Source organism: Aquarana catesbeiana, linkage group LG06, assembly GCF_042186555.1.
Source record: "Aquarana catesbeiana isolate 2022-GZ linkage group LG06, ASM4218655v1, whole genome shotgun sequence".
Taxonomy (NCBI): Eukaryota; Metazoa; Chordata; class Amphibia; order Anura; family Ranidae; genus Aquarana; species Aquarana catesbeiana.
The window spans coordinates 67,398,246-67,411,846 of NC_133329.1; the positions used below are offsets into that span (position 1 = coordinate 67,398,246).

A 13,601-nucleotide genomic window follows, 5' to 3' on the forward strand; every position below is an offset into this window, starting at 1 on the left:
CTAGGCCTGCTGATTGGCCAGGTATTAAATATCTATGATGTCCAGTAATATCTCTAGCACACTCTGCTGGAGAACACTCACACAGCATGCGACTGAGAATAATCATTGGACACTTATGCCCCGTACACACGGTCGGATTTTCCGATGAAAAATGTCCGATCGGAGCGTGTTGTCGGAAATTCCGACCGTGTGTGGGCTCCATCGGACATTTTCCATCGGATTTTCCGACACACAAAGTTGGAGAGCAGGAGATAAAATTTTCCGACAACAAAATCCGTTGTCGGAAATTCCGATCGTGTGTACACAAATCCGACGCACAAAGTGCCACGCATGCTCAGAATAAATAAAGAGATGAAAGCTATTGGCCACTGCCCCGTTTATAGTCCCGACGTACGTGTTTTACGTCACCGCGTTCAGAATGATCGGATTTTCCGACAACTTTGTGCGACCGTGTGCAGACAAAACAAGTTTGAGCCAACATTCGTCGGAAAAAATCCTAGGATTTTGTTGTCGGAATGTCCGAACAAAGTCCGACCGTGTGTACGGGGCATAAGGCTGCATTCACACCTGAGCGTTTTGTTTTCAGGCGATTTTTGCTGCGATTTTGTACAGGCCAAAGGGTCACCAGTGTAAAAAGCAGAAAAATGCCTGTAATCTGCCAAAAAAGAAGCTCATGTACTTTTTTGAGCTTCAGGCGTTTTGCTTCAGGCAACAGAACGCTCTTATGTGAACATCTGAAGCCGTGAACGACAGGGCGGAAGGCCGCAATGCAGCCACCACTGGACCCGCATTGACCTAGGCCACAGGAATCACAGCATCCCAGCGAGCGGCGCATGCGCCGGTCGCGGGTTGCCCACCAGGGGGGGCTAACCCCGCCACTCTGCCTCAGCAAAATTCCAGTTTGATACAAGGAACTTTGTGTCTCCAAATTCGATTTCTAAATATACTGTTAACCTTAATAAAGATCCAGACTGGGGAATTATGTAAAAAAATATAAAAGCTGTGGTCCATATCATTTTTATTCAATTTATAGGGCCGAATACTGACCCCAGTTCTGACCCCTTTCTGACCTGCCTCACCAGCTGTACCTTGTACCTCCTGTCTGGTAGGCTGTATGGGGCCCTGTGATTTCTATCAGCAGCCCTGATCATAGTTATTGTGTTAGGTCATTTTTCACTAGTCTTTAATTGCACAAATTTCACTTTTGCTTGTATTTTGTGGTATTGAATGTTTTTTTTGCTGTGTTATTAATACATCTTATTATATTGTCACTTAGTTTGGGTCCAGTCTCCTTTGTACAGCTACACAGATGTGGTCACCCTTGCTTTTCTTGGATATCAGCACTTTGTATCCTCACACCTGCAATCTGTAATAAATCGCATACTTCTGACCACTACACTCTATATTCTGGGCTATACCTTATATCATTTTGGCCACTACACTCTTTATACTGTGCTGTTTGTTACATCCTTCTGACCACTGCACTCTTTACTCTGTGCTGCACATTACATCCTCCTTCTTCACTAAGGTTCTCTAACAAACCTCTGAGGGCTTCACAGAACAGCTGTATTTATACTGAGATTAAATTACACACAGGTGGACTCTATTTACTAATTAGGTGACTTCTGAAGGCAATTGGTTCTACTAGATCTTAGTTAGGGGTATCAGAGTAAAGGGGGCTGAATAAAAATGCACATCACACTTTACAGATATTTATTTGTAAAAAAAACTTGGAAAACCATTTATTTTTTTCCTTCCACTTCACAATTATGTTCCACTTTGTGTTGGTCTATCACAGTGGTCTCCAAACTGTGGCCCTGGGGCCAAATGTGGCCCTTTGCCTGCCTTTATCTGGCCCTTGGGACACTACTCCGCCCACTGATACAAGACATTATTCTGTCAACTGACACCAACAATGAAGCAGAATATCTCCCACTGACACCAATAATTGGGGCACTATACCACCCCCAAAAACCAAATGTGGTGATGTTTACTTCCACTGATGCCAGGAAAATTTCCGCTACCACTGGTCACAGTCCGACCCCCCTACAGTCTGAAGGACAATAAACTGGCTCTTTGTTTAGAAAGTTTGGAGACCCCTGGAATACATTTACATGTTTGGTTGTAACATGACAAAATGTGGAAAAGTTCAAGGGGTATGAATATTTTTTCAAGGCACTGTATTGCAACAGAAGAAGCCGTCCTACGGATGTAGCAGTTACAGGGTTGAGACAAACCATTTACTATTGACAGGGGTGCTTAAAATTATCAGCTTCAATTTAATTAACATAAAACCTTTATCACAAAAGAAAGACAACTGCTGTAATTATTATTATTATACAGGATCTATATAGCGCCAACAGTTTGCGCAGCGCTTTACAACATGAGGGCAGACAGTACAAGTACAATACAAATCAATCCAGGAGGGATCAGAGGGCCCTGCTCGTTAGAGCTTACATTCTAGAAGGGAGGGAAAACTGATTATAAAGTGAGAGCTGGAGCTTGGCTTCAATTTGTTAGTGTACCTAAATTTGCTAATACACCTAACATTCCCCCCCCCCCCCCCAAGACTGACAATGCTGCTGTCCAGAGGTGCCCCCTGTGCTCCTTCATCCAGCGTGGGGACACTCTAATACAAGAGGTGTGTTAGGCTGGATTCACACCGACGCATTTTTTGTGCTTTTTGCATTTTGCAGATTTGCACTACAGAATGTGTTCCATAGGAAACCGTGTTAAATGGACTGTAGTTCAAATCTGCAAAATGCAAAAAGCACTAAAAATGAATAGGTGTGAATCCAGCCTTATTGGCCAGATTACCAGGGGAAAACACGGGGGAAAAAAGCCTAAAATAAGAAAATGAATGCAGCCACCACATCTGATGATTGGTAAGCTGCAATATTTTATATTTTTGATGTTGGGTGTAAGACTGCTGTAAGATGAGTGCTATGGATGCACCTTGTATAAAATCTTCATTTTCCAAAATAAATATTGTATACTTACCTATATTACACTACACTACTATACTTACCTATACTATAATGATTCATGTATAACTTGTAAACATATCAATATAACATGTTACTCCACCAGGTGAGCACAGTTAAATCTGAACTTCAGGCACAAATAAAAACATGCATTAATGCAGATTTGTAATCATAAAACCTTCATTACATTTATTTTATTTATTTTGTTATTATTTGAATGCAAGCAGTGCAAGTACCTGCATTTTTTCAGGTATCTGCTTCTTGCATGCCCTATGCAACAGAACTCATACTGGGAAAGGGAGAAGCAGCACAAGGAGCTAATCAGTTGTGCTGAAGTTCTTAGGTGCTAACATGAGACATGCTGATAGGAGAAAAGAACAGAGTGGCAGAGAGATGAGTTCATCAGTCTGTTGTGTCTATTCAGTTACAGACTGGGGGAGGGACAAAACCTGTAAGTGTTACTAAACTGCAGGACTTTTGTACTCACAGGGCTGTACCATAGCTCCCTACTGTCCCTGATTTCAAGGGACTGACCCTGATTCCGAGAGACTGTCCCTCTGTCCCTTATTCCTCCTCATTTGTCCCTCATTTTGGTCTGATCTATATAGTTGTATAAAAAAATGCACATTTTATCTTTCAAAAAGTGTTTCCCAGTGCTAAACCTTTTATCCAAATTCTAAATTGCTGCATTTGTAAATGTTAAAAGCCAATATAAAGGAATAGTAGTGGCAAAAAAAAGTCCTTGTGGATTTTATTAACCTTTTTTTGGGTTAATTCTCCTTTAAGGGGGTGTGGCAGGGGGCGTGTCCTATGCCTACATACATTTGCAAGTAGGTGTCCCTCATTCCCCTCTCAAAATGTTGGGAGGTATGCTGTACTGTTAGGCAGTGCAGTGTAAATTTTATTACTGAAAGGACAGAAATACAAATCCCTAGAGCAGGGATATGCAATTAGTGGACCTCCAGCTGTTGCAGAACTTTAAGTCCCATGAGGCATAGCAAGACTCTGACAGCCACAAGCATGACACCCAGAGGCAGAGGCATGATGTGACTTGTAGTTTTGCAACAGCTGGAGGTCCGCTAATTGCATATCCCTGCCCCAGACTGTTTCCATATAAATATTTCATCTGTGTATTTAGCGGTTTGCCTGGAGTTCAGTTTTAAAGCAGAACCCCAGCCAAAATGAATAGTCCATTAAAAGATTAAATATCAAAATCAGCTTTTGCTGCAGTATTCAGCTTCAGCCCAATGATTTCCCTTGTAGTTTTCTGCCACTAAATTCCCTCAGTCAGAAGGCCAACATCATTCTACCCACTTCCTCTGAGCCCAGGTCATCTTAGATCCACCCCCAGCCTGTGGTTGGACAGTGAAAGGAGAAGCAGTCATTAGCTCATCTCTCTGTCATTCGGCTTTCTCCTCCTATCCATATGCTTCTTGTCAGCATATGAACTGATTGTCTCCTTGTGCTGCTTCTAATTCTCCCATTCTGTGTTCTGCTGTACATGGATTTTAAGAGGCTAATACCAGGTCACATTCAGGTACTTACACTGTTTCCATTTTAAAAATACATTTATAAAGGTATTAATAATTACAACGCTGCATTCACTTGTGTCTATTATATCTGCCTGGACTCTAGCTTTCAAGCCTTAAACAAAAGGCAATTCAAAACCATATTATAATCAGAAGAGCAAATGATCCCGGGGCTTCCCACAACGTGTCACCCAACAAAGGTGAGTCAATGTGCAATTCATTTACTTCTTGAATCCATACTTTTCCTAAACGATCGGATATCAGTATTCTAGTTTGTGTGTCTGCTATGCTTATGTAGGAATCTGCTGCCCTCTACTGTCAGAGTCACTGAGAGAACTCATTTGTATGGCCTGCGATACCTCCCTTCCATTGATCCTCCTTGAAAGTGCCCACATCATCCTCCCACCTGGATGCAGCTCTGGATGGGAAGCCGTCCAGGAATTCAGACAATAACATAGAGTAACCCCATTGACTTCTGCTGATGACGAAACGCGTCTGAACGAAGGTATGTAGTGACGTCACCACGTGATCGGAGTAGGAGGACGGGCTCTGTTTTGCTTATGCCGGCCGGCATTCTTTTATACGATGTTATCTTCTTTTAACTGTAAGTGCATTACTTTGTTTTATTAAACGATGTTCAGACTATATTACACTATGGCCAGTTTTCTCTTTTCCTGAGCACCCAATTGAGTGTACGGACACTTTAGCGGGACAAAGGGAGCGATCTGCACCATCCAAATCACCGTCCCTATTGTGGTCATCCGCAAGCTAAAAGGCCTAGGCTGGGTTATAGCCATCTGCTTTTTAAGCTTGCTGTCTGGTATACAGAATCTACAGCTACGGTGGTCGGGCACTTTTCTTGTTTGTGTGTCAACACTGCGGTGGTATTAAGGCCTCAAATACTTTAAAAGGATTTCCTTGTCTCCATGTCATTTTTTGTGGACATATTCAGCGAAAATTTTTAGCGCAGCTTTTTTATTTTTTATTTTATTGGACTCTCTGGGGTTGATTTACTAAAGGGAAAAAGACAGTTGATTTACTAAAGGCAAAGTGCAGTTGCACTCTGCAAGTGCACTTGCTCCAGAGCTTAGTAAATGAGTAGAAGCTCTGCTGACGTCCATCATCCAATCATGTTCAAGCAAAAATTCATTTTTTTTTTATTTTCCTTGCATGTGATTAGGTACTCTGTGCAAGGTGAAGCCTTACCTCATTTACTAAGCTCTAGAGCAACTGCACTTGCAGAGGGCAACTGCACTTTGCAAAGTGCACAGTCTTTTTGCCTTTAGTAAACCAACCCCTCTGTGTTATCGCACTGTATGTTGCTGCTTCTCTACAAGTTTATTCACTTAATTTTTTTTCTAGCGCGGTATCCTCTTTTGCATAATAACATAGAGTAAGCCCAGGAGATGAATCCTTCAACCACTTGCTGATTGCTGCGCGCTGATATACTTCGGCACAATGGCAGCGTTGGGTATATGGGTGTACCTGTACGCCCCCTTTAATTGGCGGCGCTACAGCGTGACTGTGCCTGTGGGACCCGCGGACTAAATGTCTGTCGAGGTCCCGGCGATCGTGTCACGGAGCCTCAGAACGGGGAGATGCTTATGTAAACAAGGCATTTCCCCGTTCTGCCTTGTAACATGACAGAGATCACTGCTCCCTGTCTCAGGAGGGAGATCTGTGAGACACGTCCGCTCACATGCCGCTCTTGGCCACGCCCCTCTTTTACACCCCTGACGAAGCTCTTGTTTGAGTGAAACATGCAGGGTCTTTTATCTGAGAACACTTTTTTGGAATTACATTTTGGGGTTAAACATGGTTTATTGGGAAAGGTGATTCGAATACTGCAAGATATATATGGTGGTTTTCAAATAGTACCTCAGTTCAGTTGTATGGAGGGATTATAGGAAATAGAGAGGTTTATTTAGCTACTGAGCTTTCTTGTACATTCATTGCCAAGTGGTTATTTTTTTATAGAGGCTTTACATTATGCCACATATACTGTATGTCAAGGAAAATAAATAGTTGCCATTGTTTGAATCAATTGGGTATAGATGTACCTCTTTTTCTTTTTATCTGGAGTAAAAAAAAAAACTCCCTTAAAATAAAAAAACACAGTTATTTATACATTTTATAAAAAGTCCTTAATAAAGGTTATATTTTATACCGATGGCTTTTGGTGCGTAGGGAAATGCACCCTTGTTCTGCAGTAGAAGATAATTGCCAAGGTATATATTATGTAGATTCCTCAAGACTTGTGTTGGCAGATTTGTCCATGCTACTAATATCAAAGCAGAAGAGACAATTTTGCCAGATAACTAGGACTGCATTCCAGGCTGGTTGGGTAAAGGCTGGAGGGTCTCCTCAGCACCACAGATCATGTCTTCAGGTCTCCAATACAAAGACAGATGTTGCATCATCCTCAGGGGCCCATGCAATGGGTCTTTGCTGCAATATTCATCTGAAGGTATCTCTATAAATAACTATATATATCAGGGTACAGTATATGGGCACAATTCCACCAGGACTTCTATCAGGCCCATTGCTGATATAATCGGGTTGTACATTAGATATGCATACTGTTTTTAATCTTTTCCTAGATATAGAAGTTTGTATTATTTCTATACTGCTGCGCATCTATATACTTATGGTATGGTTAATGTTTTATGCTGGTTGCAATAGTTCCTCCTCTGCTTCCAATTACTTTGATCAGATTAGTGGTTAATTTCCCAGGAAGGGAATCCCCTCTGTTCACAGTGGCCCTTGTCTTGGCTGGAGGCAGTGCTAACCTTATTACCCATCCCACTCTTCCACTTAGTTCTGGTTCTCCTATTTACCGATAGGTTTGGTGCAATTCCCATTTTGTGGACGGAATTCCTCATAACCCCCCAAAAGAGGACCACACTTATTAGATAGAGAAGCACTGGATAGAACATTATTAATAGGAAGCTTCTATGGTATTAATGCTCTAATGTAATGAGATCCACCAAAGGCTTTTGCATGTTATGGGGATGAATCTATGGGAAAATACACTCAATTAATTAGCTGATTTCACTAGTGTGGTCCAACTGATTGTTGTGTATGATGATGAGTGAAATCTTCATGGTTTATAGTATCCCCAGACTCTTCTCTGCTCAGCCACATTGTGACATGAAGGATAATCCTGGAGGTTCATCATCTATGGATAATAAGGCACCTCTGAACTATCTATTATCTCAAATTCATCCAGTTCTTCAGAATTTAACTCTCCTGTGGGTGGTAAGTGTAGATCTGTGGAAGTCCTATGATTATGTCTAATGTCACCAGGTTCCTCTTCCATATTAGCCTCCTGGGGAGGATGCTGATGTTGGCAATCTATCATATTATGCTCTTCGTGTGTAGATGGTTGAACCGGCTCTTCAGGTGTACAGCGTTGATCCACTTCAATGTACTCTGGATGCTGTACAGTTTGTGGATGTGGCGCTGGAACTACAAAGTTACCCAATAAAGTCATCTAAAACACAGAATCAGTACCTATAACATTAAACAAAAATATGCACTTTGAACTTTAATTGTGAGAGGAAGGGGAAGCAAGAATGTATTGTGGAGGGGAAGGAGAGGAGGCAACGGGCTAGATTGTGGAGGAAAGATAGAAAGAGGAGGCAATGAGACAATGATACACAATTGTGAGGTGGGTGAGAAGATGTTTTTTGCAGAGGTAGGTAGGAAGGCAGCATGACTGAATTGTGGAGTAGACGGAAAGAGAAGAATGTTCCTACGAATAGACCCTGGAGGAGGGAGAGAGAGAGGTGGCAGTAAGAGAGCAGTAAGACTGGAGTGTGAAGGAAATGAAGAGAGGAGGCAGTGAGACCACACTGGGGTAAAAGCAGAAAGAGGAGGCAGCAAGACTGGATTGTAGAGGAGAGGGAGAGAGGAGGCAGCTCCTAAGAATAGACCCTGGAGGGATAGAGAGGAGGCAGCTCCTAAGAATAGACCCTGGAGGGATTGAGAGGAGGCAGCTCCTAAGAATAGACCCTGGAGCGATAGAGAGGAGGCAGCTTCTAAGAATAGACCCTGGAGGGATTGAGAGGAGGCAGCTCCTAAGAATAGACCCTGGAGGGATAGAGAGGAGGCAGTGAGACTACATTCGGGAGGATGCAGAAAGAGAAGGCAGCAGGACTAAAGTGTGAAGGACATAGTGGGAGGAGACTGTTCCTAAGAATAGATCCTGGAGGAGGGAGAGAGAGGAGGCAGTGAGACCACACTGGGGTGGAAGGAGAAAGAGGAAACAGTAAGACTGGATTGAGGTGTTAAGGGAGAGAGGAGGCAGTTCCTAGAAATAGACCCTGGAGGAGGGAGTGGGAGGGGGCAGAGAGGGCAGTAAGACTGGATTGTGAAGAAAATGGAGAGAGGAGGCAGTGAGACCACACTGGTAAAAGCAAAGAGCAAAAAGAGGAGGCAGCAAGACTGGATTGTAGAGGAGAGGGGAGAGGAGGCAGCTCCTAAGAATAGACCCTGGAGGGATAGAGAGGAGGCAGTGAGACTACAATCGAGAGGATACAGAAAGAGAAGGCAACAGGACTAAAATGTGGAGGAGATAGTGGGAGGAGACTGTTCCTAAGAATATAGAGAGATGGGGCAGTGAGAAGGCAGCAAGACTGGATTTTTAATGAAATGGAAAGAAGAGGCAGTGAGACCACACTGGGGTGGAAGCAGAAAGAGGAGACAGTAAGACTGGATTGAGGAGTTGAGGGAGAGAGGAGGCAGTTCCTAGGAATAGACCCTGGAGGAGTGAGCGAGAGGAGGCAGAGAGAAGGCAGCAAGACTGGTTTGTGAAGAAAATGGAGAGAGAGGAGGCAGTGAGACCACATGGGAGTGGAAGCAGAAAGAGGAGGCAGCAAGACTGGATTGCGGGGGAGAAAGAGAGAGAGGAGGCAGTTCCTAAGAATAGACCCTGGAGGAAGAAGAGAGAGGAGGCAGTGAGAGCACATTGGGAACAATGCAGAAAAAGGAGGCAGCAGGACTGGATTGTGAATGAAAGAAGAGAGGAGACTGCTCCTAAGAATAGACCCTGGATGGAGGGAGAGAGAGAAGGGAAAAAGAGGAGGCAGTGAAACCACATTGGGGAAGATGCAGAAAGAAGAGGCAGCAAGACTGATAGGAGTGGCCACAGTGGCTTCATGGGACTCTACAGCTGCTGAGACCAGAAGGTCCAGCGCTGGAACACCGGAAGTATAGCAATAGCTGTACTCCCGCCGCCCAGTAAAGATGTCAACTGTAAATTAAAGTGATACGTCCATGAGGTGGCATGCCCCTTGTTAGAATGTCTTAACCCCTAATAATTCAGTACATTTTACAATGCAGCTGAATTCTTGGAGTTCGGCTCAAACGTAGCTATGTAGATATATTTGTATTTAGGAGAAGATTAATACACTTGTCACTGTGTTGGCATTTTACGTGATTTTTAGAGTTTATATATGGTATAATCAATTTTTTCTACAATCTGAAAGAAAGCGTTAATTCTGAATTTCAGCTAGAAGTGAAGGTTAAACAGTTTGGACCGAGCTGCTCCAAATTAACTATTTACTTCTACTTACTATTTTAACTATTTCAATACTGGGCACTTTCCCCCCTTCCTGCCCAGGCCAATTTTCAACTTTCAGCGCTGTTGCTTTTTAAATGACAATTGCGTGGTCATGCAACACTGTACCCAAACTAAATTGTTATCATTTTGTTCCCACAAATAGAGCTTTCTTTTGGTGGTATTTGATCACCTCTGGGATTTTTATTTTCTGCTAAACAAATATAAAAAGACCGAAAATTTTGTTTTTGTTTCTGTTACAAAATGTTGTAAATAAGTAAGTTTTCTCCTTCACTGATGGGCACTGATGAGGCTGCACTGACAAAGTGGCACTGATGGGCACCGATGAGGTGGCACCAATGAGGTGGCACCGATGGGCACTGATGATGGGCACTAAATATGCAGCACTGATAGGCAGCACTGATGGGCACTGATATGCAGCACTGATAGGTGGCACTGATGGCCACAGTTGGGCACTGATAGGTAGCGCTGATGGGCACTGATGTACACAGTTAGATGGCACTGATGTACACTGATAGATGACACTGATGGGCATCACTGATTGGCAGGCACTAGTGATGGGCACTGGCATTATTTTTGGGCACAGTGTGGCATCCCCGGTGGCCATGGGTGGCATACCTGGTGATTACAAGTGGTGGGCATCCTTGGTGGTCCTGGGTGGGCATCCTCGGGGGGGCTGCACTGATAATCAATCAGCACAGACCCCCCTGTCAGAGGAGCAGCTGATCGGCTCTCCTCTACTCGTGTCTGACAGACTAACACATTAAGACAAATCAGCACACAGCAGTGGCCGCTGGTGCTCAATTTACTGGGTGGGGGGGTGGCCCGTGGCTCCCCAGCCAAGAAAGCCAACTCTCCCCCAGCCAGCCAACCCTGAGCCCACCCTTTTTGAAGCCAATAAGACCCTCAAATCAAGTGCTTCTAAAAAAAACAAAACAAAACAAAAACATTGGAGTCCATGCGTCCGGCACCCTGCATGTAGATTAAGGATTGGGCGCATGGAGTAGGGGGGTGGCACCCCCTAATGGACGGGCCGCCACTGGCACACAGTATAGATGCCACACCGACAACCATTTGGGGGGCGTGATGACGTCACCAGTCAAGCCCCTCCCTACGCATTTTGTGTCAATCCATGTCGTCAGGGGAACAGGAGCATCAGATAGACGGTTTAGGGTTGATTGGCTGTATATGGATATATTTACTGGTTTCCTCTGTGCCTTTGAACCTGTATAACTGTCTGTACAAATTTTTTACACATTTAATCCATTAAAAATACCCTTTTTACACCTTACTATGTTTAAAAGACTATATTTTCTAAACATCCTAAAGGCTGATGTATATCTTGAGACATACAGTATATTTTCACAAGGCAAAACAAATACGTACCTGATTTGCTTCTTCTATAGCACCAAATTCCCAGAACAGTTAATAGACAGAAAAAAACAGCAGCAGCTATTCCCAAATACATTCCAATGTTGATGTCTTCTGAAAATAAAGAAATGCAAGAGATAAAACAATAATAAAATCTAGAAACCCAATTGGTATGTTTATGTAAAGATGTAAGTTAGTACCACTAGAGTGCAAGTCTAGGAGTACTTCCAAAATTTTAGCAAAAAATGAAAATCCCATCCAGTCTCTTCTTTCTGGACTCATAATCAGGATCACATCTACTGTACATTTCTATAGCATACAACATATAGTGAACACATAAAAGAATAATCAATCATACTTTTGATGTCTAGTTGGAAATCCACCCTTTTAGGCTCTGGCAGGGAGGCGTGTTGGACTCTACAAGAGAAGATCCGTTCCCGGTCATCATCGGATGGTGTAATTATTACAGTGCTCTTCACGCTAAATGTCCAGTCATCATTTGGTGTGATTTCACCCATTTCCGAGTTTTGTAGAAGTTGATCATCTCTGAGCCATGTAACCCTGATATCTGGGGGGAAGAATTCGGTGGCTGTGCAGGTCATGGTGCTTGCTTTATTCTCAGTGACAACTTTATTTGTTATCAGGACTTTTGGTGAAGCTATTGAGAAGAAAATATTGTCAGTTTTTAAGTTACATCTAAAAACAGAACACATTTTATAAGACCATCAATGAAAACCTGACAAAAATCCTATCGCTCCAACAGTAAAAAAAAGGAAAAGTAATAGTTTTGGTTACACTTCGTTATTACATTCATGACATTGATTGATACAAGTGTCCTACAAGGTGAGATGGGTTCCAGTTTTTTCATATATAAAAAGTATAAACCCTTTTACATTTTGGGAAGCTCCATACAAACCAAAGGAGACACCACATCCAAATAATGTAGATCCTAAAATCACCTAAGCTCAAAACGAACTTTTAAGGTGCCCCCAGAAAGACCACACAATACAAGGGGGATAGAAACCTGAGCTAAATCCCATGAAATGCGTAGAGGGAATTGATACTGCCAAGATAAAGGAAAATACCTACTATGTGGGACTTACTGCCCTATATGCAAAATTGTTTACTAAGTAACAAAGGTGTTCTTGTTCAATTCACCAAAGAGGGTTTGTCTATGCAAAAATTAAGTCCTGTGTATTTGGTATGTTTTCTAGTGGCCAATTTTAACTTATTTGTACATATTAACCATTCAGGGGTGTTTCTCCCCCTTTATTTTAGTTTATTGTATTGTGTGGTCACTCTTTGATTGTGTTACGATGTCACAATTTGCGGGCATATTTAAAGTGGTTGTAAAAGCTCAAGGTTTTTTACCTTCATGCATTATATACATGATGGTAAAAAAACGTAACTACGCAGCTCTCCTCCTGGCCCCCTCCCCAAATACTTACTTAAGCCTGATCCCGATCTAGCAAAGTGCACAAGAGCAGCTGCTGTCCCGGCTCTCGGCTTCCTCATTGTCTCAGAGAGAGCATTGGGAGCCATTGGCTCCTGCTGCTGTCAATCACAGCAGCTGCTCTCTTGAACATTGGTGGATCGGGATCTGGCTCAGGTAGTTAGCGAGGGCTGGGGGGAGAGCTGCATAATAGAGCTGTATTTGTCTATGGACACAGCCAGTGGGGCTCAGGAGTGAGCTAGGGGGAGGTACTCGTGGAAGACCCTAGAAGAAGAGGATCAGGGCTGTTCTGTGCAAATCTACTGCACAGAGCAGGTATTATTAATATTATTATTCACAATTCATAAAGCACCAACAGTTTACGCAGTGCTTTACAATGTAGAGGGGGGACAGCACAATTACAGTACAGTTCAATACAGAAAGGGACAGGAGGGCCCTGCTCGTAGAGCTTACATTCTAAAGGGAGGGGGTGGTGGTACAAAAGGTAATAGATGCAGGGAATGATTTGATGGGGTTGTTAGGCGGGTGTGGGATAGGCTTCCCTGAATAAGTGAGTTTTCAGGGATCTCCTAAAGGTGGACAGGGTAGGGGCTGATCGGATATACCGGGGCAAGGAATTCCAGAGGATGGGAGAGGCTCTGGAGAAGTCCTGAAGGCGAGCATGGGAGGAGGTAATAAGGGAG

The 13,601-nt window shown here is 43.2% G+C and overlaps 1 protein-coding gene across 2 annotated transcripts in view; it reads right to left on the reverse strand.

Moving 5' to 3' along the window:
- Positions 1–2,574: 2,574 nt before the first annotated feature.
- LOC141148566 (natural cytotoxicity triggering receptor 3 ligand 1-like) overlaps positions 2,575–13,601 on the reverse strand; it is a 31,705-nt gene continuing 20,678 nt past the window's right edge. The window contains exons 3-5 of one of the 2 annotated variants that reach the window (XM_073636126.1): positions 11,824–12,123; positions 11,481–11,579; positions 2,575–7,975 (exon numbers count right to left, since the gene is read on the reverse strand). In XM_073636126.1, the coding sequence (XP_073492227.1) occupies positions 7,692–7,975; positions 11,481–11,579; positions 11,824–12,123 (683 nt within the window). In that variant the 3' untranslated portion in view covers positions 2,575–7,691. Of the gene's footprint in view, positions 7,982–11,480; positions 11,580–11,823; positions 12,124–13,601 lie in introns of both variants that reach the window. The other variant, XM_073636125.1, reaches the window with a different exon arrangement.